At 48.1% G+C, this 26,175-nt stretch overlaps 1 protein-coding gene across 1 annotated transcript in view; it reads right to left on the bottom strand.

Moving 5' to 3' along the window:
- Positions 1–2,406: 2,406 nt before the first annotated feature.
- grm2a (glutamate receptor, metabotropic 2a) overlaps positions 2,407–26,175 on the bottom strand; it is a 45,895-nt gene continuing 22,126 nt past the window's right edge. Inside the window, 4 exon segments of the mRNA XM_056275434.1 lie at positions 2,407–2,480; positions 5,800–5,977; positions 13,661–14,724; positions 16,865–17,702. Of these exon segments, the coding sequence (XP_056131409.1) occupies positions 2,407–2,480; positions 5,800–5,977; positions 13,661–14,724; positions 16,865–17,702 (2,154 nt within the window).

Raw genomic sequence — 26,175 nt, 5'->3', positions numbered from 1 at the left:
CCACCACGGGCAAGAGCCCAGCCGAACTCTTGTTCAACAGAAAGCTGAGAGGAAAGCTGCCGGACATCAGTACACCTAGGAGTGACCTGGAGGCACGGGACACTGATGCAGAGCGAAAGGGGAAGTCCAAAATATACGCCGACGATTGACGCGGAGCCAAACCATCCCAAGTACAAGTGGGAGATGAAGTCCTTTTGAAACAGGACAAGGCAGATAAGTTCACGACAACTTTCAGCCAGACACCACACACGGTAATCAGTAAGAACGGTAACAATGTGGTAGTCGAGTCACCCACAGGAGCTCAGTACTCAAGAAACACAACCCATGTCAAAAGGTACACACCAGCTGAGCTGACGTCATCACCTGCTGGAAAAGAAACGCAGACAACACCGAGTGAGAATGAAAACCAGGGACTTGAACCGAGGTCCACACCAGAGACACCCAGTCAGGGGTCATCCCCATGCCGAACTCTGACAACACAGACAGAGAGACATCGCCGAGAAATAAAGATGCCCCGGAGATTCACAGGTTTTGTTATGAAGTGAATTCAATGTGAGAATGCATATGTTCATGTGTATGGTAATAGAGAAAATTAATACACAATGCTGGGGGGCAGGAATGTTTATTCTGTGAGAGAATATGTTACTAACATCCAGATATGACCTGTTGTTTATGTAAAGGAGACATTGGAGTTCTAATCCAAGTAAGGGGGGGGTGTCGTGTATTGATTACGTCATTACGTCGCGCTTTGATGCGGAATGTAGAGGAAGAATAAATATGGAGTAAAGTGAAGCGATGTGAAAAGTGGCTCTCGGCGTGCGTGTGATTTAATTCGGTTCTACTTGGCACAATATGCAAGTTAGAAGTGTAACAAGAGGCACTTTCCATATCCAAGGACGACTGAAGAGTGTTTGTGCTGAATGTTTTCATGTGAAACTGGGCTAATTCGCTTCCCCTCAACAAGCGCTCTCTGATTTTTTTTGTTTGTCGTTTATTCCAAAAACAATCTGATCCCTTATCATAGATGAAGTCCGATCAGCAAAATTGCACGTTTGCGCTTTCCATTTTAAATCCGTTAGGAAACACGTCGAACTTCTCCCCTGGCTGCTGCACACGGCGCACATGGCGTTCATAAGTCTCGTTCTTTCTTGGGCGAACAGTGCGCATCAAACTGCCGCAACACCACATCAAAACTGTCCCTGTCGTCCTCTGAAGCAAATATGAACATGTTGTGCACATCGGTGGCTTGTGCACCCGCAATCGTTAAGTAAAAGAGCAATCTTACGTTCATCTGCCTTGTCGTGGGCGCCAACGGCGGACAAGTGCAGCATGACCCGCTGTCTGCAGCTCTCCAGCCAGGTCGCATCGACATTCTCTTCCAACTGCAACCCTTCAGGTGGTTTTTAACAATCCGTTGTTGTTATTGCCGTCGCCAAGGCAGTTTACTCCTGGTACCATGCACTAGTTGGCTAAAATGACCATAAATGGTTCAACGCAGAAGAGCCGTTTAACATGCTTGCCTCGCGCTCCATTAGGCACTGCCGTATATCAGTTTATGGTGACCCCTCTGGGGGTCACTGTCGTAATAATGTAAACTAACCTACGACACGTCAGTACATGGTTCAGATGGTGACGGTGAATATCCTGTGGCAGAGGTCACTCGATAACGAGCTGATTTCCTCTGGTTGATAATTCACGTCATTATGTATCACTTCACATCTTCCACACTTTATTCTTTACATTACATTGAATTTAAATTTAATCATCTTTAAATTTAACTTAAATTAAATTTATTCTTTCTATTATTTCTATTGTTATATTAATTTATACTATATTTCTTATGTTTTATAGAGAATCAAGCTAAAATTAGAAAAAATCCTAATCTCGAAGCGAGGAAAAGGCATAGAAATAACAGCCTAACGTGGCTTAGAGAGTCGTCTCTCTGGGCAGATATTTGGAGGTGTTAAGTCATCTGAAATCTGCATGCCAGGGTTTTATGTAAAGGAAGAGCCAAACCCATTGGGAATTCGATATTAATAAAAAAAACACATTTTTATTTACATAAATTACAAGAAAGCACAAACTGGTTCACAAAAATCTACATTAAAAACATCTTGTATATATTACATTTAACAGATTTTTATATAATTTACTGCATGTTGCATGTGGAGTCTTCAATAAAAAGAAGGGCTATAAGGAACTTCATCAGCATCCCATTTAAAATCGCTACTAGTCAAAGAACAAACTTGAGAATTGGGACATTGTACTCACAGCACTTTGAGGACAACAAAATCAGGAGGATCTTCTGTGACCTCATTAAATATCTGAGACACCTGATTCAGGACTAATGATTACACAACTCTGTTTACAACGCTTGGCAGAGGAACTCATTCTTCATTTTGATCTTCACAAGGACGAAGTTGTGGAATCCACCACCTCCCGCCCATTACACACTGTTGGAACAACGTTGGAGGCTGATACTGCAAAACCAAAAAACAAACACAAATTAAATACCTCATTTCAATCAACATCCTTTTTTGGAATAGTTTGGATTAGTATAACAACTCGACATCATTTGGTGGAGGCTTTGATACAGTGTGCTACACCACGATGAATGCATATACTTTTTGGCATGTCAGTGTGCCTTGATCTCTCAGAGACAAATGGTAGTCTGCCTGTGGTAAACACACTGTAATGGAGCGATATTGTAGCAAATTCAGGGGGCAGCCGGGAACCACTGCAGCCGGGACGCGAAACTGGGTCACCCGCACCACAGGCGACTATGCTAGCCCGTTGGCTAACAGATCGGACCCTTTAGTTGACTGGTTAGCGCAGTCGCCCGTGGTGCGGGCGACCCAGGTTCACGTCCTGCCGCTAAATTCGCTACAATATTATAGGGGAGTATGACACAGATGATAAGGGTACCTTGAGAGAAACTGGAGCCGGGGCCAGTGGTGACACTGAAGCGAGTGGTGGCCACTATGACTGGTAAAGGGAGAGAGCTGGTTGATATGATGGAAAGAAGAAAGGTAGGCATACTGTGTGTGCAAGAGACCAGGTGGAAGGGGAGTAAGGCCAGGAGTATCGGAGGTAGGTTCAAACTCTTCTACCATGGTGCGAATGGGAGGAGAAATGGAGTAGGGGTAATTCTGAAGGAAGAGTATGTCAAGAGTGTGCTGGAGGTGAAGATAGTGTCAGACAGAGTGATGAGTATGAAGCTGGAAATCGAAGGTGTATTGCTGAATGTTATCAGCACATATGCCCCGCAAGTTGGGTGTGAGATGAAAGAGAAAGAAGAAGTCTAGAGTGAGTTGGAGATAATCAATAGAGAGTGATGACTGGAGCGGACTTCAATGGACATGTTGGTGAAGGGAACAGAGGTGATGGGCAGGTATGGTGTCAAGGAGAGAAATGTGGAAGGACAGATGTGGTGGATTTTGTGAAAAGGATGGAAATGGCTGTGGAGAATACATATTTCAAGAAGAGGGAGGAACACAGGGTGATGTACAAGAGTGGAGGAAAGTGCACACAGGTGGACTATATCGTATGCAGAAGGCACAATCTAAAAGGGATTGGAGACTGCAAGGTGGTGACAGGGGGGAATGTAGCTAGGCAGCATCGGATGGTGGTCTGTAGGATGACTTTGGAGACCAAGAAGAGGAAGCGAGTGAAGGCAGAGCCGAAGATCAAATGGTGGAAGTTGAAGAAGGAAGACTGTTGTGTGGAGTTCAGGCAGGAGTTAAGATAGGCACTGGGTGGCAATGAAGACTTGCTGTATGGCTGGGCAGGGACTGCAGAAATAGTGAGGGAGACAGCTAGGAAGGTACTTGGTGTGTCATCAGAACAGAGGAAGGAAGACAAGGAGACTTGGTGGTGGAATGAGGAAGTACAGCAAATTACACAGAGCAAGAGGTTGGCAAAGAAGAAGTGGAATAGTCAGAGATGAAGAAAACAGACAGGAATACAAGGAGAAGCAGTGTAAAGCAACGAGAGAGGTGGCAAAGGCAAAGGAAAAGGCGTATGGTGAGTTGTATGACAGGTTAGACACTAAGGAAGGAGAAAAGGACTTGTACCGATTGGCTAGACAGAGGGACCGAGCTGCAAAGGATGTGCAGCAAGTTAGGGCGATCAAGGATAGAGATGGAAATGTGCTGACAAGTGAGGAGAGTGTGCTGAGAAGGTGGAAGGAGTACTTTGAGGGGCTGATGAATGAAGAAAATGAGAGAGAGAGAAGGTTGGATGATGTAGGGATAGTGAATCAGGAAGTTCAGTGGATTAGCAAGGAGGAAGTGAGGGCAGCTATGAAGAGAATGAAGAGTGGAAAGGCAGTTGGTTCTGATGACATACCTGTGGAGGCATTGAGATGTTTAGGAGAGATGGCAGTGGGGTTTTTAACTAGATTGCTTAACAAAATCTTGGAAAATGAGAGGATGCCTGAGGAGTGGAGAAGAAGCATACTGGTACCGATTTTCAAGAACAAGGGCGATGTGCAGAACTGTAGCAACTACAGAGGTATAGAGTTGATCAGCCACAGCATGAAGATATGGGAAAGAGTAATAGAAGCTAGGTTAAGAGGAGAAGTGATGATCAGCGAGCAGCAGTATGGTTTCATGCTACGAAAGAGCACCACAGATGCAATGTTTGCTCTGGGAATGTTGATGGAGAAGTATAGAGAAGGTCAGAAGGAGTTGCACTGTGTCTTTGTAGATTTAGAGAAAGCATACGACAGGGTGCCGAGAGAGGAGGTGTGGTATTGTATGAGGAAGTCGGGAGTTTCAGGGAAGTATGTAGGAGTGGTGCAGGATATGTATGAGGAAAGTGTGACAATGGTGACGTGTGCAGTTGGAATGACAGATGGGTTCAAGGTGGAGGTGGGATTACATCAAAGATCGGCTCTGAGCCCTTTCTTGTTTGCAATGGTGATGGACAGGTTGACGGACAAGATCAGGCAGGAGTCTCCATGGACGATGATGTTCGCGGATGACATTGTGATCTGTAGTGAGAGTAGGGTGCAGGTTGAGGAGAAACTGGAGAGGTGGAGGTATGCACTGGAGAGAAGAGGAATGAAAGTCAGTAGGGGCAAGACAGAATACAGAATACCTATGCGTGAATGAGAGGGAGGACAGTGGAATGGTCAGGATGCAAGGAGTCGAGGTGACGAAGGCATATGAGTTTGAATACTTGGGGTCAACTGTCCAAAGTAACGGGGAGTGCAGGAGAGAGGGGAAGAAGAGAGTGCAGGCAGGGTGGAGTGGGTGGAGAAGAGTGTCAGGAGTGATTTGTGACAGAAGGTTACCAGCAAGAGATAAAGGGAAGGTTTACAAGATGGTTGTGAGACCAGCTATGTTGTATGGTTTGGAGACAGTGGCACTGATGAAAAGAAAGGAGGCAGAGCTGGAGGTGGCAGAGATGAAGATGCTAAGATTTTCACTGGGAGTGACGAAGAAGGACAGAATTAGGAATGATTATATTAAAGGGACAGCTCAAGTTGGACGGTTTGGAGACAAAGCAAGAGAGGCAAGATTGAGATGGTTTGGACATGTGTGGAGGAGAGATGCTGGGTATATTGGGAGAAGGATGCTGAATATAGAGCTGCCAGGGAAGAGGAGAAGAGGAAGGCCAAAGAGGAGGTTTATGGATGTGGTGAGGGAAGACATGCAGGTGGCTGGTGTGACAGAGGAAGATGCAGAAGACAGGAAGAAATGGAAACGGATGATTCACTGTGGCGACCCCTAACGGGAGCAGCCGAAAGTAGTCGTAGAGATTATAGGGGAGTATGACACAGATGATAAAAGGTACCTTGAGAGAAACTGGAGCCGGGGCCAGTGGTGACACTGAAGCGAGTGGTGGCCACCCTCAGCGTGCTGACATTCTTCTGGGGCTGGAACAGGATGATGTGGACCTTAGGAGCAAAAAGGCAGCCCAGCACCACCGACCCACTCAGACTGACAGAGATACACATGGTGGTGGTCTGCACCTGAAAAAGGACCATTGGACCATGGATTAGCATTCAACCACCAGCAGGATCGTAGTTAAAGCTGCAATCCGGGACTTTTCTCACTATTTTATCAATCTGAAATGTGATGACAATGCGGCAGTTCTCCTACACAGACAATCACTATTACAGAAGAACAAAGTTGATGTGGGAGGCAGAGAGAAATGGACCTGTTGACACTGATTTACTGAACCACAAACAAGGCGCAAGGTGTTGTTGGAAAAAAAATTTCAATGCCGAGACTGGAGAGCGTCTCCAACCATGGTCGTTTTCCCCAGCCCACAGCAGTGCAACACAAAGACAAAACAAAAACACATATCCAAAAACTACAAGAACGTCAAGAACACACATATTAACTGACACATATATCCAAACTAAACCAGAAAAAAAATCACTGTCCAAGGGAATGAAAGCCAGCCAGGGTGACTGTCGGAACTTCCGGTCTGCATGGGCTAGCAGTTAGCTTAGCCTGCCCCGCTTCCGCGTTCTGTCAGACCGCCCTTGGTGCTTCCTCCTCTGGCGCAGCTCTGGGCAGGGGCCGTGGTTCTTGGGCCCATTGGACAGCAGACCAGGCTCTCCCAGCCATCCAACGAAGACAAAACTTAAACGCTTAAGTGGAAAAGACCCTGCATGAACGGTACTGGGTGAGGCCGCCGCAAACGTGAATTTGCGCCGCCATCTTCCCACACCGGAAGCGGAAAGCATATTACTAACCGAATGCCGGTTAGTAATATGCTACATGACATCCAGACAGATAAAAAGACGATTTATCAAGGGAGAAAAGTTGTGGATTTAAACAATTAAATCTCACAGGGATTACTTAGTGTGACTTAAACTGAGTTCAGCAGTTCATATTACGTCAAAATTCCCCGATTGCCACATCTAAAAGTGCTGACAGCAGAAAGTTTCAAAGTTAACAGTCCCTTGCAAATACCGCTATTCTTAGAAATATGCATTTATGTAGAACCGATGAGTAGGCTATATAAATAACCGACAGACTTTCTGCCTTAAAAGATAAAGGCAAGTTCAAGTACAGGCGGAGTAAAAAGAGATCAGCTACGAGAGAGAGGTGTAAACAGCCTGTTTATTTACTTGTCAGCCCACCGGCCAAACCTAATTTCTTTTCCTCCTTCAATCCACCTACATCCTGCTACTAGTCATCGGTCTTCATCTTTATTTCCAAATCTACCCCTGCTCTTTATTTTATTTATTTTTTCCACTTTCGACCACTGCACGTAGTATAGCCTACAGACCGGCTTTGCATAGTGTGCTGCAGGTGCATTTCCAGCTCTACATTAAGCTTTGTGTAATATGAAATGTACTCTGACACACCCAACTTGTGTGAGTCGCTGGGATGAGACAAAAGTTCACAAGAGCATATCCTGCACGGGTGGGAAAATCTCACCGTGATGCCTTCCCAGATAGCATCCAAATGTGGGCCACTTCAGGCAATGATGCGGCACTGGTGACCTTCTTATGGCCCTGACAAAATGGATGTCAGCCTGAAGTGGCCCACATGTATAATAGCAAATATGGCCCAAATATGCCAAATCAAATGTGGGTCTTTTTTGGCCAAGAAGTGGTGCTCTGGGCAACATGTGATCTGGATGTGACCCTGAGGTGGCCCGTGTGGTAAATGGTGAATATGGCCCAAATACCACAAAACAAATATGGGCCACCTTTGGCAAATATGTGGCACATGCGGCATTGCTATGGCTTGGTTCTGGCCCAGATATGGCAAACAGGAGCAGACCGCCCAAGTGCCATCAGTCCACGTGGTATGTGGGCCGGAGGAAGTGTCAGGTGTGGGACGGGTCCAGGCCACAGCAATTTTGCTAACTTGGTTTGGCCAGTGAACACACTGTTCTTCTTAGTGCAACTGTAGCCTCATTGCAAGGGCTTCATAGACATGAAAACACAGTATGTATGGCTACAGGCCAGCATCTCGGAATATAATGTAGTCTCCTTTCGTGCCATGAACTCTAAATTAAGCTTAGTGTAATATGAAATGTGCTCTGACAGACTCAACTTCCGAGTCCCTGGGATGAGACAAAAGTTCACAAGAGCATATCCTGCACAGGTGGGGAGATCTCACCGTGATGCCTTACGCAGCCTGATTTGCGTGCTGTTGTAGGTGGAGAAAGGGCGAGACCTAAAGGTGAAGGACGCGCCTCGCTCTGCTCTGCATAACCCTGAGAAACACCATCCTGCACGCAGGTCATTTGTCCCATTCTTTAATTTAATAATAGATTTGAATAGTGCGAAGATGAGAACAGCACTTGATATGAATAAGCTCTTAAGTGGTTTTAATAATTCACAAGATGTTGCCCAGTAAAGAGGACAAGGAATCTGCCTTTGCAGTTGGGTTTTTCCAAACGTCTTCTGCGGGAGGATGAAGAGCTGGCAGTGGAGCATGGGCATGCCCATTATGATTCAATCTTTTTCTACTCATTGTTTTAATTAAAGGGTCGATGGAGTCTAACAGCAGAGATTACACTTATAATTGCAGCAATGCTGCTTCAGTATATCTTTTGTTCACTGTGATCAGGCCATTCAATTCTTCAAGAGGCCCTCATATTATGTGCTAGGTACCTTCAGTTTAGGAGCTCTGCAGGCATCTGCCACCCTGCAGGTTAAAGAAGACTGCTGTATGAATGACACATTGCAAGTGAAGCATGTCGAACAGGCTTGGTCCACCTTGGTCTCGATAAACTAACATGATCTTTGTTGTAAAAGACATACAATCAAGACTCCGGGTAGCGTGGCGGTCTATTCCATTGCCTACCAACGCGGGGATCACCGGTTCGAATCCCCGTGTTACCTCCGGCTTTGTCGGGCGTCCCTATATGGACGCAATTGGCTGTGTCTGCGGGTGGGAAGCCGGATGTGGGTATGTGTCCTGGTCGCTGCAGTAGCGCCTCCTCTGGTCAGTCGGGGTGCCTGTTCGGAGGGGGTAGGGGGAACTGGGGGGAATAGTGTGATCCTCCCACGCGCCACGTCCCCCTGGCGAAACTCCTCACTGTCAGGTGAAAAGACGCGGCTGGCGAAATCCACATGTATCGGGGATTCGGGGGAGGCATGTGGTAGTCTGCAGCCCTCCCCGGATCGGCAGAGAGGGTGGAGCAGAGACCGGGAAGAGTGGGGTAATTGGCCAAGTGCAATTGGGGAGAAAATAAACCCGTTGTGAAGCTGAGGTAATTTGGCGTTTACGCAACACCAATTCGTCTTCAAAAGTAGTTTCCCTGACCAAAAACATAAATAATAGAAGAGCCCCTGTAAGGACAGACTGGGGACCATGTTGATGGGCAGCGGTGGTGAAGATCAGAGGCACATTTTTAACAAACTCCGGCGCTCTTCTCGCTGTTTTCATGGTGGTGGGGGGGGGGGCGCAGTGGGTCGTCAGCTGTGGTGAATGTGTAATCAGCTGTTTGCTGCTGAGATGAGATGGCCAGCGCTGTCGGAGGAGGGCCCCGTCCCCGAGGCTGCACGGAATATCATTAATATCTTATACTGTAGTCGTATGTGTTATTCATGGCTCAGTAGATCATATTTAGTTTGATTTGACGTCTCACGATTGACCGCAGTCAAATCTCCATTTGATCATTCAGCTGGCTGGCTTGCAACGCTGTAGCGACGATTTATGAGTATGTGGAAAATCGGGGGAGACCCTGGCCACCCCCGGCCCCCAAAGCAAAAGACAACTCAAGGGATTCTGGCAACTCGAGTGCTTCAGTAGGTAAAAGTAATATTTATATCCATTTGGGCTGTGCGGCTCTCCCCTCACCTGGGGGCCTGGGAGTGGGGGGTGGGGGGGGTCCCTCGGGCCACGTCGCGGTCCCAGGACAGGAGACACAGCTGGGACTCGGCATCCTACTTTTTCACACTCCAGTCCACACGGCGACGCGTAGGGACACCGAGTTCCCGCTCGGCCCTCATGCCCCCTGCCCGCCTGCCCCGCGGTTTATGTGGAGGCAGCTGCGTCAGGGGATTCCTCTGTCTTTTCCTCAGCCCCCCCCACTCCTCCTCCATCCCCCCCAACCCACCCACCCCCACTGCCTGCGCGCTGTTCACGCTCTCAAGGGATGGAACCCCAAGTCTGATTTTCTTCCAACCTCTTCTTCGTTCCCCTGATCTGCCCGTGTCTGCGTGTCCACAGACGACCGGCAGAGTTCAGCGCTTTTCTTACTTTAAACAACACGCAGGCGCAAAAAGCGAACTTTGTGAGTGTGTGTGTGTGTGTGGGGGGGGGGGGTCATCTGTTCCTGATTTTACTCTGCTAACAATTTTGACAGCAGTGTTATGTTTACATGCCTCACACAAACACAACGCACACTTAGGGACTGTTATTACTTTTTAACCTCAGGCTGAGGAATCTACATATTTTTTTAACTGTTCTGGAGAGATTTTTTTTTTAAATTGTTCTGGGGCAGGCTAAGCTAACTGCTAGCCCATGCAGACCGGCAGTTCCTACAACACCGAGGGCGGTCTGGCGGCGGCCTCGCCTGGCATTGACTGTGGTGTTTTTGGTGTCGTCGTGTGGAGTGCGGGGGAGTGCTGCATCCGGTGGGCCCAGGGCGCACGGCTCCGGCCTGGAGCTGTGCCCGAGGAGGAAACACCGAGCCCAGACAGCATCCGGATGTGGGCCACTTCAGGTAATGATGCGGCACTGATGGCCTTCTGCTGGCCCTGACAAAATGGATGTGAGCCTGAAGTGGCCCCCATGTATAACAGCAAATATGGCCCAAATATGCCAAATCAAATGTGGACCTTTTTTGGCAAAGATGCGGTGCTCTGGGCAACATGTAATCTGGATGTGACCCTAAAGTGACCCGTGTGGTAAATGGTGAATTTGGCCCAAATATCACAAAATAAATATGGGCCACCTTTGGCAAATACGTGGCACATGCAGCATTGTTATGGCTTGGTTCTGGCCCAGATCTGGTGAACAGGAGTGGACCTCCCAGTGCTACCGTTCCACGCGGTATGTGGGTCAGATGAAGTGTCGGGTGTGGGACGGGTCCGGGCCACAGCAATTATGCTATCTGGGAGGGCGGTCTGACAGTATGCAGAAGCGGGGCAGGCTAAGCTAACTGCTAGCCCATGCAGACCAGCTGTTCCTACAGTCCTCCTGGCTGGCGTTCGTTCCCTTGGACAGTTGTTTTTTTTTAGTTTGGATATTTGTGTTAGTTATTGTTCTTGCTATGTGTTCTTGTCTTTGTGTTGTACTGTTGTGGGCTGGGGGAAATGATATGTCATTTCATTTCATGTACTTGCGTACATAAAATGAAATGACAGTGTTCCTGATTCCTGAGAGGGAAGGATGCAATGTTAAATTCTTTTTAATAATTCATACCACTCAAATCTTGTTTTTTTAATTGTATGTAATGTATGTATATATGTATTTATATATGTATCCACGTATGTATGTATGGATGACTGGATGGATGCACAACATGTGTATATTGACACATATACCAATTCATCTATTTACTGTCCTCATTTTCACAATGAATTTCATTATGATGTTAAAGTTGATATGACTTTGTCTTTATTTCTTCATCCTACATTGTTCTGGGATACCAGAGCCCATCTTTACTTAAAAAGACAACCTATTCAAATTGACACTTGCAATCAATACAAAAGAATCCACGGCATTAACATTCATCCTTCATAAGATGTCATATAATGTCTGGCTTTGTGCAATATCAAGAAACTATTTGACAAAAAGTGGTTTATGACAGAGTGTAGTCTGGCTTCAAGGAGGCTGTCAGCGACTCAAGTGAAACAAGAATTAGAGATGGAGACTGGCCTGGTCAACATTCATTACCACCATGTTTATTCAGAAGCAAGGCTTGCTTCTAAAGTAATCACAGACTGAACTTAACAGTCAGTCCCCCCAACATCCAGTGAGCAGAGTGTAAACATTGCAGCAAATGTAGATGGAGTCCGTTTCACTGACAATGTGAAGTTTGTGACCCATCGACATTAACAGAGTCGTTCTCTGTGATACTCCATTAGGCTTTGAGTGTGGCTTACATTCAAACGCATCTAGATGAGACTTGGGTGAGTTGGACTATGTTGTGCTTTGCATTAGCACAACATGGGATGAATTCAATGACTGTGTATGACTCATACCCATGCCCTAGAGCAGGCGTGGGTAACCTTATCCAGAAAGGGCCAAGTGTGGGTGAAGGTTTTTGTTCCAACCAAGCAGTTACACACCTGATCCCACTAATCAACCAGTAGAGTCTTTGCTGAGGAACTTGGTTAGGAGACACAGGTGTGTAATTGCTTGGTTGGAACAAAAACCTTCACCCACACTTGGCCCTTTCTGGATAAGATTGCCCACCCCTGCCCTAAAGGGGCTTATGAGACATTTGCCCCACGCCCAACCTGTTTTATGTCATGACCCGCTCCAGATCCTAGATGTCTCTACAGCCAAGTTTCCCTCCTGTGTGATTACCGGTCCCGCTCTAATGTGTCCCACCTGTGTGTCATTGTCTCCCCCATGTGTTGTAAGTCATGTGTTCTCTCCCTCATGTTGCCAGTTCGTCTTTACCCCCGTGTGAGCGTTCCAGCATTATTTTCTTGTCTTCCCAGTGAGTGTTTTGACCATTGCCTGTTTTTGGGACTCTGCCTTTTGCCTGCCGTTTTTGATACCTCTGCCTGATCTGATCGATTCCGTTGTACCGACCGTTTTGCCTGATTGAACCTTTTTGGAACTTTTACTACCTGTGTCAGTCTGCTTTGCGGGTCCTTTGTAATTGTCAGCCTGATAGTAAAAGGTTTAATCAGGCAAAAAGGTGGGTACACGGGAATCGATCAGATCAGGCAGAGGCATCAAAACGGCAAGCAAAAGGCAGAGTCACAAAAAACACGCAATGGTCAAAACACTCACTGGGAAGACAGGAAAATGCCGGAACGCTCACACGGGCTAAAGACGAACTGGCAACACGAGGGTTGTGGCTAGATAGGATACAGCTACCAACGGAAGTGACGCAAATTCTCGCCGGATGGATGTCAACACAAGATGGCGGAACGGGGCGATGCGAAGAATTCGTTTCGGGGCTTGACATTATGCGTCAACCCTAACGACAAGTTTCGTGAGTGTTTCCTCCTCCAATTTTTATTTGAAATGTCCCTCAAACGATCGATAAGAAGGGAAACTTTGAAAGTAGCCGGTGTCTTCTTCTGCCGCCATGTCTACTACCACAGACGCCTTCACCTATCGCCATAGCAACGAAATCCACCCGGCGAGAGTTTGAGAATTTGCGTCACCTCCGTTGGTAGCTGTATCCCATCTAGCCGCAACCCAACACGAGGGAGAAAACACATGGCTTAAATACAACACATCGGAGAGACAATGACACACAGGGGGGACACGTTAGGGTGGGACCAGTAATCCCACAGGAGGGAAACTTTGAAGAGGAAGAGACGTCAAGGATCTGAAGTGGGTCATGACAGTTTTAAGTTGTAAAGTGTCGCCTATGCAGAAATGGGTGGTCTCTCCCTTGTTAGCAAGTTGGGGAATTCTGAATTTCTAATCATTTGTTTCCGGTGGAATGTGAGCCAGAACATAATGTGTTATTTGCACTCCCTATCCCTCTCTTTGAATATAAATAAAACGATCTGCGTGTGCTTCTCTGAATCCACTTGCAAACTCACCCTGTAGTCACTGGCGGTGACATAGAAGATCGGCTGGAAGGCCAACCAGATGATGCAGGTGGTGTACATGGTGAACCCGATGAACTTTGCCTCATTGAAGTTCTCCGGGCACTTGCGGGTCTTAAAGGCGTAGACGGTGCAGAGAATAATGAGGATGCAGTTGTAGGTGAGGGACATGAGCATGCTGGAGTCCTTGCTGTTACACTTGAGGGTGACCACATCTCTCCTCTCCGGGCCTACTTCCTTCCTGACCCCCGGGGTCTCCACCAGGAGCCAGACCACCACCACTACCAGCTGGCATGAGATCAGAGCACTGCAGATTGCAACCTGGGAGGCGGGGCTGATGAACCGGGGCCTCTGGGCTCCGTCCTTCACGCCGCTGAATATGCGAGCAATACGGTTGGTCTTGGTCAGCAGGGCTGAGTAGCACACGGCAAAAGATGTGCCCAGTCCTAGCCGGCGGAGTGTGCACACCGCCGTGGAGGGCTTAGCGATGTAGATGAAGGTCATGCTATAGCACATCAGCACCCCCAGCAGGAGGATGTAGGAGAGCTCACGTCCGCTGGCCTTCACCACGGGTGTCTCGTTGTGCTTGAGAAAGAGGCCGATGATGAAGAGCGTACACATTATACCCAGGCAGGATATGGTAACGGGGCCAATAGCCCATGCATCTTCCCACCGGATGTACTCCTCTGGCAGGTTGTAGCAGCCTGTCAGGTTGGCCAGAGGCCACTGACCGAAGCTGCAGTCAGCGCAGGTGAACTCATCTTGCAGGTACTGGTAGGACTGACAGGGGATACAGATCCAACAACACACATCGCCGGGCTGCATGCTCTTCACCTCGTTCTTCCTGCAGGGGTCGCTGCACTGGGAGGTGGGTGCAGCTTGGCCCATCCAATGGATCCGGCTGGTGTTAAGGCTCAGGCTCTGAGCCCAGTAGCCCACCTTGCGGTAGACGTAGCGTCCGCCCTCTTTGTGGTAATGGAAAATGTTGTAGCGACCGAGACTGTCTCCAAAGGCATCAAAGCGAACAACATTGTCTGTGTCTGCTGGCCGAAAGGGTGCTAAAAGCAGAGGAAATGAATGCCAGAGAGAGAGAGAGAGAGAGAGAGAGAGAGAGAGAGAGAGAGAGAGAGAGAGAGAGAGAGAGAGAGAGAGAGAGAGAGAGAGAGAGAGAGAGAGAACGGCAACAGGGTCATCTTTTGACATGTGTAACAACGGCAAAGCTGTCAAAATGATAGATAGCACAGTGGATAACACAGGTACATTGTACTGTGTGTCTTTGTATGACATCTGGAGTCAGTTCCTAGTCCACAGTTGTAGGGACTATAAAAGGAAGCCTATATAGAAGTCGTCGTTTTGGTGGGATAGGGCTGTATTTGGTTCTTCTTTTTGCCTCTTCCTATGCCTCTACACTTTCCAGGTGCAAATTGTGTATTTACATTATAGATGCCAAAAACATGAAATTGTCTGTCTTTGACATTAACTTTTAGAAGAGATGGCATGTGGGCGTCCGGATGGCATGGCCGTCTAGTCCGTTGCCTACCAACACGGGGATCGCCAGTTCGAATCCCCGTGTTACCTCCAGGTTTGTCGGGCGTCCCTACAGACACAATATTGCCGTGTCTGCGGGTGGGAAGCCGGATGTGGATGTGTGTGTGTCCTGGTCGCTGCACTAGCGCCTCCTCTGGCCGTCGGGGTGCCTGTTCGGGGGGAGGGGGGTGTGATAACGTGGTTTTCCCACGTGCTACGTCCTCCCTGGTGAAACTCCTCGCTGTCAGGTGAAAAGAAGCGGCTGGTGACTCCACATGTATGGGAGGAGGCATGTGGTAGTCTGCAGCCCTCCCCGTATCGGCAGAGGGGCTGAAGCAGCAACCGGGACGGCTCGGGAGAGTGGGGTAATTGACCAAGTGAAATTGGGGAGAAAAACGAGGAAAATTTAAAAAAAACACCCCAAAATACCCAACTTCCTCTCGGGGGTGAATAAAGTATTCTGATTCTGAAAAATCAAAAACCAACAACAACAAAAAACGAAGAAGAAGAAGAAGAAGAAGAAGAGATGACATGTAATCTGAAGTGTTATTCCACATCTATATTACTTATCACGGCAATGACTATGTTGGGATGACTATAGATGCACATCAACACTATATAATTTGTGTTCCCTGTGTATGCAACACAGTACACATAATACAATAAATGGGTGTTGTGTACACACTGTAGCCCAACTGTGTGCCTTCTCTGGACAGATGTCCTCGGAGGACGGGCTCTCTTTACTGCTGTAATCCAACACAATCTCATTTAAACATGTCTGTTGTACCTCTGTCACTCACCGGTGACACCGGTCTCGTTGCTGGAGCTTTACATCCGGGACGGGACTCGGTAGATTCACAGTTAGTGTTGTGTGGATGTGTTCATTTAAAAAGGGTCACGCATTTTGTGTTGCAGTGTGGGGGTTCGGACCCTCCTCGCTGTTCACACTCGAGTCGAGACGCACGACAAAAGAAGAAGCTCCCGAGCGTGAAGCTGCAGCCGCTGCTTCAGCTCTACGACCTGCGTCATCACTCGGCGTTACCTCCAGACACAACGCACACCTCCCAGCGGTAGCCCCTCCCAGCGGCAGCCCCTTCCCAGCTCCCCGGTGTCACTCGATCAACTGGGGCGACGAATTTAAAGTGATGTAATAAAAAAAATTACCTACACAGGGAAGATTATGCTACAGAAAAATGCCTGGACATGAAACATATTTCCATCCATCATCACCACCCATCATCCAAACCACTTATCCTGCTCTCGGGGTCGCGGGGATGCTGGAGCCCATCCCAGCAGTCATTGGGCAGCAGGCGGAGAGACACCCTGGACAGGCCGCCAGGCCATCACAGCCCCCCCCACACACACACACACACCTAGGGACAATTTATTATGATCGATTCACCTGACCTACATGTCTTTGGACTGTGGGAGGAAACCGGAGCACCCGGAGGAAACCCACATAGACACCGGAGGAACATGCAAACTCCACACAGGACGACCCGGGACGACCCCCAGGTTGGACTACCTCAGGGCTCGAATTCAGGACCTCCTGCTGTGAGGCGACTGCGCTAACCACTGCGCCACCATGCCGCCGACCACTGCGCCACTATGCCACAAAAAAAATCTTTTAAGAAATAAAAACAAAATAACTCACACAAAGATTTAACTCACCATCGAGCTTGACCTTGAGAATGTAGTCCCTGTAAAATTTCCTACCATTGCCTGGTTTGAGAGCGTCACAGACCTTGGTGGAGTTGGGACACAGTGCCTGCCTCATGTTGTGCAAAGCGGCAGCCATTGCATAGACGGCATTAACCACGAACATGATCTTGCTCTCTGGCTCAAAAGGGACTTCCCGCAGCGAGTGTTTGCCACAGCCCAGGTCATGGAGGCTGCACTGGAACTGGTTCTCCCAGAACTCTCTGAACCACGGGTTCCTTGTATTGTTGTATGGGTGCAGGCCAGTGAAGTACTCGTTGAACTGGATAATTTGGTAGGATGCCAGCTCAATGGTGAAGGCCCCGTCTGCCACGGCCTCACTGCCCCTCACCACACTCTCCTGGGCTCCCCAGCCGTCACTGGCTACCCAGGTGAAGGTGACGTTCATCCGGTTGGCCGCCACCAGCAGCTCGCGGGCATCTTCGCTGCGCGTGAAAAGGATGACCACCTTGGCGTTGGACTTCTGTTGCAGGGAGCGAATCACATTCTCGTAACTCCAGCGGCTCATGGAGCGGCTCACCTTGGCAGAGGTGGCGATGCAGATATGACGGGCGCGGGCCTCCTGTTGGAAGGCGTCGATGCCCGTCTCGCCATAGTCGCCCTCTGACGCCACTGTCGACACGTAGGTCCAGTTGAAGTAGCGCAGGATCTCGGCCATGGCCTTGGCCTGGTAGAAGTCGGGGGGCACGGTACGGGCGAAGTAGTCGTAGCGGGTCTTATCGCTGAGCTTGGCACTGGTGGAGGCATAGCTGATCTGAGGGATCTGGAATAGGCGGAGCAGGTTGGCGACCTGGAATGTAGGACAGACACACCAAGATGATTAGAATCAAGTCGCAATGATGTAAATTAGTGCTTTGCTTCCATTAATACACACGGATGGATTTGGACGTAAACATTCCTGTCCCCAAGAAACCAACATCCACATGTCTGAATGACTACCGACCCATAGCACTCGCCCCCATTGCCATGAAGTGCTTTGAGAGACTGGTTCTGGCTCACATCAAAAACATTATCCCCCCACATTCGACCCACATCAGTTCGCCTACCATCCTAAAAGGTCTACTGAGGATGCAATTGCCAGTGCCTTGCACTTTGCTCTGACCCACCTTGAACTTAACAACACATACATCCGGATGCTGTTTATAGATGACAGTTCTGCCTTCAACACTATCATCCCCGCCAAACTAACCACCAAACTCTCTCCCTTGGCCTCACCCCTTCCTCTGTAACTGGACCCTGGACTTGCTGACCAACAGACCTCAGTCTGTTAGGTTAGGTGACCACACCTCCTCCACCCTGACCCTCAGCACAGGTGCCCCTCAAGGCTGTGTTCTGAGCCCCCTCCTTTTCCCCCTCTTTACCCACGACTGCCTGCTAACTCACCCTTCAAATGTTATAGTTAAGTTTGTGGATGACACCACAGTCATTGGCCGTATCACCAACAATGACGAAACAGCCTACAGGGACGAGATTCAGCACCTCACATCATGGTGTGCTAACAACGATCTTGTCCTCAATGTGCAGAAGACAAAAGAGCTGTTTGTGGACTTCAGGAGGTCTAGAAGCTGCAGCCACTCCTATATACACATCAATGGGGTGGAAGTGGAGCGTGTTTCCAGCTTTAAATTCCTCGGAGTCCACATCAGCGAGGAACTTTCCTGGACATTAAACACCCAGGCCCTTGTGAAAAAGGCCCAACAATGCCTGCATTTCCTGAGGAGGCTGAGGAGCGCCCGTCTATCCCCCAAAATTCTCACCAACTTCTACCACTGCACCATAGACCACATCCTGACCATCTGCATCTCGGTGTGGTACGGCAACTGCACCTCGGTAGACCAGAAAGCTCTGCAGCGGATCGTCAAGGCAGCCCAGCATATCACCCGTACCCAGCTCCCAGCCATAAAAAAAACATTTATCACAAACGCTGCCTTCGAAGGGGTCAGCATCAGCAGAGATCCCACCCACCACAACCATGGACTGTTCTCCCCCCTGCGCTCTGGGAGGCGCTACAGGAGCCTCAGAGCCCGCACTACCAGGCTCAAAAACAGCTTCTTTCCCCAAGCTGTTGCCCACCTGAACTTGGCTACCCACTGAATGTCTGTAAATATTCTTAAATATTTTGTACTCCTGCTCTTTTTTAACAATATTTTAGCTTTTGGTCTTCATGTGTGTATATCTTATACTGTGTTGGCTGTGTTTGCCTGTGTCTGTCTTGTACTGTTGGTGAAGCCACAGCCCTCATTTCATTTTTAACATGTGCCTGCACATTGTTTTTAATGACAATAAACTGAATTGAATTGAACTGAATTGAATATTGTAACAACCACGGATGACTAGACTCGATAGCCCTTGGCTAACGGGTCGGACCCTTTAGTAGACTGGTTAGCGCAGTATGGGCAACCCGGGTTCACTTCCCGGCTGCCCCTGAATTCGCTACATTGGTGCCAGAAGTGGGATGGTGAGACCGTGAGGCCATCGGAGGCGTGTGCACCCAGAGGCGTGAGGGAGTTGGTATGCTCCCGGCTGCTCCCTGAATTCACTACGGTATGATATCTCAATTAGAGAACTTTTACCACAGCACATGCAGTGAACATGCAGTACCGCCTGCCAACTGTGAGTACTGCTGCAATTGCTCATCATTGGATGAATGGTTGAAAAGGCCTACGCTACATGCCCACTTGTTCCCTTGACAGATGTAATCAACTTCATCCCTATCATTCCCTTTCTACTGGATCCCTGCCAGGCAAATGCTTGTAAGACAAGAGCTAGAAAAGCACTACATAAATGCAACCCATCTATCCTGAAATTGCCAGCAACTGTCAGTCTACAGCTGGTGGGTGCTCCTGCAAAAAATCCAAATCTCATCAAGCACATTTGTCTCTTTTCAAGTCAAAACATCTCATTATGTTTAATACGAGACACAGCCACCCAACAAGCAACACTTCCTTGAGCTATCAGGACTTGGTTTTAGACGGTGCATCTTCTTAACAAGTGTATTTCTACTAGTTCCATTGGCAGATTTTTTCCACTTACTAGCAAAAAACACCTTGTATTCATTATTTTGTTTCTTATTTTTGAAGGGCAATTTTTTTGCTACGTTCGTAATGATACCTACACCAGAAATTGTCTGGTACAATCCTTCCATCCATTATCCGACTCACTTATCCTGCTCTCAGTATCGCAGGGATGCTGGAGCCTATCCCAGCAGTCATTGGGCGGCAGGCGGGGAGACACCCTGGACAGGTCCCCAGTCCATCACACAGGGCCGGCACACACACACCCACACACATTCATACCTAGGAACAATTTAGTACGGCCGAGTCACCTGACCTACATGTCTTTGGACTGTGGGAGGAAACCGGAGCACCCGGAGGAAACCCACACAGACACGGGGAGAACATGCAAACTCCACACAGAGGACGACCCGGGACGACCCCCAAGGGTGGACTACCCCGGGGCTCGAACCCAGAACCTTCTTGCTGTGAGGCGACCGCGCTAACCACTGCACCACCGTGCACATACAATACAAATACACGTTTCACCATGTACAACGTTGCTTTCTATCGACATTGGAGGAAAAAAAAGCAGAAACGAAGCGAGAGAGAGAGAGGGGAGGGGGCAGGGGTGGCTGAGCGAGCGAGTCAACGTATCAAGGAATCCTGAAACTTCGCTTTTTCTGTGTAATAGGTTCAGTCGTACTTGTGACACTGTTCGCCGTGTGCAGACGCAGCAGCTGACTGACTTTAGCTTCAGGCGCTGCTGCGGGAGCCTCGGGGGTGCCGGGCTGATCACTCTGAAGACTGCCAACCTAAATCTAGTCTGCTTTAAAGGGAGGTTTCTTAGCAGCACACCCACCACAGGATCTTGAATTTCAATGAAATGTTCCTTGAGAAAAGTCGGAGCAGAAATTTTAATGCTATGATTTAAAAGTTTCACTTATTATTCATCGATTGTTGCTATAGTTACAGGGATCTATTTTACAATATACAGCGCCCTGATTTTACCTCTGAGACAACAGTGTTCTGGGCGACAGAGGAAATCTTTGACATCCCCGCTGTAAAATGTGTCCAAGTTAAACGTTAACACAATGCATATCTAAGGACTGGTTTAAACGATGTCATTGCGGGCGTCCGGGTGGCGTGGCGGTCTATTCCGTTGTCTACCAACACGGGGATCGCCCGTTCGAATCCTCGTGTTGCCTCCGTCTTGGTCGGATGTCCCTACAGACACAATTGGCCGTTTCTGCGGGTGGGGAGCCGGATGTGGTAATGTGTTCTGGTCGCTGCACTAGCGCCTCCTCTGGTCGGTCAGGGTGCCTGTTCGGGGGGGGGGGTAGCGTGATCCTCCCACGCGCTACGTCCCCCTGGTGAAACTCCTCACTGTCAGGTGAAAAGAAGCGGCTGGTGACTCCACATGTATGGGCGGAGGCATGTGGTAGTCTGCAGGCCTCCCCGGATCGGCAGAGGGGGTAGAGCAGAGACCGGGACGGCTCGGAAGAGTGGGGTAATTGGCCAAGTACAATGTGGGGGGGGGGGGTAAAAAAAAAAGTTAAAAACAAACCCAAATGACGTCATTGTGTTTATCTAGGGGGAATTCACGACAGGATCCGATCACCAGTTGCAAAAATATTTTGCTAAAAAAAAAAAATTCTTTGCAAACATGACTTTATAAAACTTTGACAAACCACCCCTCTGTTGCTACATCTGAAAATATATTTTAAAAACCCGAGCATCTTTAGAAATCCCATCAATTTCTTCTGCCAGGTTAATGCTTAATGTGTGGAAACACACGTGATCACTGCTTTACCCTTGTTTGGTTGCCATTTAAGATCAATTTTTGGGGGGAAACAGAAGCACAGTAGTATACCGCTGCCGCAAGACTCTTGAGAGGATGCATTTGTTTTGTGTTCAGTTTTGGTCACTGGCAAACAATTCAGCCTCCATCTGGTTTACTGTGCGTCCTACTGGAGATATTTCATCTCTCGTGTCATCTTCCCCTTCTTATCCACCTTGTTCTAATTAAGTCCTCCCTCGCTCAATTCTAATTAGAACAATTATATTGTAAATGTGCTACTCCTGCACGCGGGGTCCACAGGTAGAGGACCGCCTCCATAGAACCAGGTCTTTCAGTGCTGACACAGTATGATGAGTACACCGGAAGAGTCTTACGACCATTTTTTTGCCAGTTAATTATTGTGAAGATGGTTCCTTGGTTGGGATTCGAGCTGGACCAGAAACGAGGGCACTGCGCTGAAGAACGTCATTACACATTTAATGTGATGTGCCTCCGCGGGCCTTCATCACGGGGATCTTTGTTATTCTGCAAGATCGGTGGATAATGAATACTAGATCAGCCCAAACAAAAGTAATAGGAATTAATGAGGGCATAAGTCACACTAAAGTACACTTCCAACAGCAAAACCAGGAGCAGCTGAACTTGACTTTTTGGACCTTCTACCCAGAAATGACTTCATCGTCCTGCCCTGTAGACTGAACAGTATTGTAAAAATAGCAAAAAAATGTAAATTGGCCAGTTTTAAAAAGTGAAATTGTGGCTCCACTGTGTTGTATTAGTTTGAAGTACAAATGAAAACCTGTCTCATTAGAAAACTCAGAGACTCTTCACAAACACACTCCGAATGGCAGCAGATATGTGAAGTGCCCTCTAACCTTGAAGCGCTTTTCATACCAACAGTAAAGGGAACAATAAAACATAATTTAATACCATATATATATATAAGATACTTCAAGACACGTCAATGATAACACTCTAGACATCAAAGAAATTATGGGGGCTAGAAATGAACATTATAATTGAAGACGAGAGCTGGGAAAATTCATGTAGAGATGGACACAAACCAACAAAGGGTCTAACATGGGAAGAGCTCGGCCGGGAGGTCCAAATGAGGCTTTTCAAACTTCCCTTGTGATGGCAAGGGGCCTTTAGTGATTGACAAGTCCGATGCCCCCACTATATGGGGCATCAGACTTATGCTGGAGGGAGTGTGGATTTATTGGAGACCACACACACGTTTCTTTGGGACAGCCCTAAACTATCTAAAACTAGAAAGATGTCCGCATGGGAATTCAACATGGGATCTGATTTACCACTAAAGCCCGCGCGCTGCCTTTTAGGCATGGTTCCGGTCGACCCTGTAAGAAACCAAAAAATATCTTCTTGGGTCACAACTGCTAATTGCAAAAAAAATAAAAATGAATAACTATTGACTGGGAAAACACAAACCCTCCAAAAACACAAGACTGGAGAGTGAAGGTAAAACAATTATATATTATAGAAAACATAACTGCAAAATTACAGCTAAAATCAGATATGGCCCCTGTCCTATCCAAACTCCCAAGACTGAAAATGTCAGGCAGGCTAAGCTAAGCTAACTGCTAGCCCACGGCCCTGCCCGAGAGGAACACCGGGGTGGTCTGGCGGCGGCCTCGCCTAGGGCCGACTGGGCATTGTTTTTACCTGCGTCTGCGTCATCGCGTGGGGAGGAGGAGGTGTCGAAGGTGTCTGGCTGGGAGAGCTGGCGCTAGATCAGCTTAGGGAGCCTGGCCTGCTGCATCCAGTGGGCCCAGGGACCACAGCCCTGCATGGAGCTGTGCCCGAAGAGGACGCACCGAGGGCGGTCTGACAGGACGCGGAAGCGGGGCAGGCTAAGCTAACTGCTAGCCCATGCAGACCGGCAGTTCCAACAGTCATCCTGGCTGGCGTTCCTTCTGTTGGACGGTGGAGTTTTTGGACCGTGTTGCACTGAATGGACTGTGTTGTTGGCTGTTTGTGTGTGTGTGTGTGTGTGTGTGTGTGTGTGTGTGTGTGTGTGTGTGTGTGTGTGTGTTTGGTTTTTTTTTTGCTTTGTTCTCTCTATTTTTGTAAGTTTTTGGTGGTCTTGTTTTTGGAAGGCTTTTGGAGGTTTTTGTCTTTTGTGTTGCACTGCTGTGGGCTGGAGGGGGGGGGCGAGATTTCGTTTCTTTTGTGCACTTCGTGGTACATAAGATGAAATGACTAATAACTCGTTCCTGACTCCTGGAAATGTGTGATGTAAATGAATATGACCACCAGCCTTCCTGCAGCTCCATGCACTGTATGTTAACACGTCCACCTCTCCATCAGTGGCGAGGCCACGCTTGACTGACAATGAAGAAACTGTTAAATGTGAATATAATTCCTATCCCTGGTAATGCCTCTCGGTATATGTAATCATATCATAAGCTGTAACCCTCCTGCTTTGATTGTGTAGACTGGTGATGTGAAAGGTTGCCTAAACAACAAATAAAGACTGTCCCAAACAACAAAACCATCCCAGAGAAAGGGACCAAGTAAGTATCAGCACAAAACACGCAGTCCTGATGATGCAGACAGACCGAGAGCCATGTTTTACCACGACAGCATCCGAAAGCCCCTCTCCGCCTAACCCGCCTCGACAGCCTCCTCCGCCATGCGAGGAGACAGCTAGCGGCAGCATGTTTGCTTTCCTTCAAGAAAGACAACTTGCATCTGAAATGGCAACTAAGAGACACACAACAGACCAATCTTTCAGCACAAATACAGGGCGGATTTGCACTACAGAAGTAGCAGCTTGTGCCTAACACGGGGTTACTGCCATGGCTCCTCGGCAGCATCGTTATTTTACAGTCAGGATTTGTACATCAGAGACACCCCCCCTTCCTCCCCCCAACACATCCCCATTGTGTGTCTCAATCAAGGTTTGGGGTGTCACTTCACTCATTCCACGTTATGAAACCGACACTGTGTTTTACATAACACAGGCAGAGCCTTCAGTAACAAACATTCCCCAAAAGGTTGCGTACGATGCTCCAGGTCCTGAATACTGAACACAGTTCCGTGTCTGAATCCGTTTTGAACACAACAAAACCCTGGTTTAAATACAAACCGCAGTATCACACGACTAGTGGTGGAAAGTAACAGAGTAGATTTACTCGAGTACTCTACCTAAGTATACTCTACGTGAGAATTGCCAATTTGTGAGACTTTGTGCTTTAGTTGTTGTTCTTTCTATTCCACTACGTTATGAAGGCTGTAGACACCAATTACTTAGCAGATAAGATCTCATATGCTAAACACATCATAGCGAATTCAGGGGCAGCCGGGAAGCGAACGCGGGACTCTCGCACCACGGGCGGCTGCGCTAACCGGTCAGCTAAAGGGTCCGACCCGTTAGCCAACGGGCTAGCGATTCTAGTCACACGTGATCGTTACTCTGCCCCCCCCCCTCCTTCGGGAAACGCGTCTCCTCGCTTCAGCATACAAGCTCCCTCACGCCTCTGGGCGCACGCGCTTCCGGTGGCCTCACCATCCCACTCCTGACACCAATGTAGCGAATTCAGGGGGCAGCTGGGAAGCGAACCTGGGTCGCCCGCACACCACAGGCGACTAAAGGGTCCGACCCGTTAGCCAAGGTTCTAGCGAGTCTAGTCACGAGATATGATGCATTGTTCAGCGTTTAGAATACCCAACAGTACATGAAAGTGTCTGACCAGCTACAACATGGAACAGTGATTTTTATTTTATTTTTATTTTTGAATTGTGTTGTAATTGTGTTGTGTTGTACAGACATCTCCACAGACGTCTCTACAGACATCTCTATAGAGTCTAGAGAAGTTTCTACAGACACCGCTACAGACACATCTACAGACGTCTCTACGGATATCTCTGAAGACACCTCTACACACATCTCTACAGACGTCTCTATAGACACTTCTACGGACACCTCCACAGACGTCTCTACGGATATCTCTAAAGACACCTCTACACACAGATGTCTCTACAGACGTCTCTACACACATCTCTACAGACGTCTCTATAGACACTTCTACGGACACCTCCACAGACGTCTCTACAGGCATCTCTACAGCTGATAGCTCTTCTTCTCAAAAAAATCTATTTTTGATTTGAGGGTAAACCGTCCCTTTAAGTACATTTTACTGCGAATACTTCGTTACTTTTACTTCAAGTAAAGGAGACGGATACTCTCCCAACCGCTGCACATATCAGTCAAGTGTAATGCATGCCCCCGTATTAAAGAGGAGGTCTGACGCCTGCTGAGACGGCTCGGCTGCCGCTGTGTAAATGTTTGCATCAGTGCTCCTGCTACGAAAGAAAAGGTGAGGTCCGTTTCTTCATGCCACTCACGGTCAAGCTTTCCCCAGACCTAACCCCGCGTGCTCCGAATACGGGACCGAGCTGATCAGCACCACGCTGCAGCCCCTCTGCATTTCATCACATTTGCATCA

The sequence above is a fragment of the Lampris incognitus genome, chromosome 2 (genome assembly GCF_029633865.1).
Source record: "Lampris incognitus isolate fLamInc1 chromosome 2, fLamInc1.hap2, whole genome shotgun sequence".
In the NCBI taxonomy this organism is placed as follows: Eukaryota; Metazoa; Chordata; class Actinopteri; order Lampriformes; family Lampridae; genus Lampris; species Lampris incognitus.
Note: the sequence above shows the minus strand (reverse complement) of the source record. Positions and strands in the feature narration are given on the sequence as shown.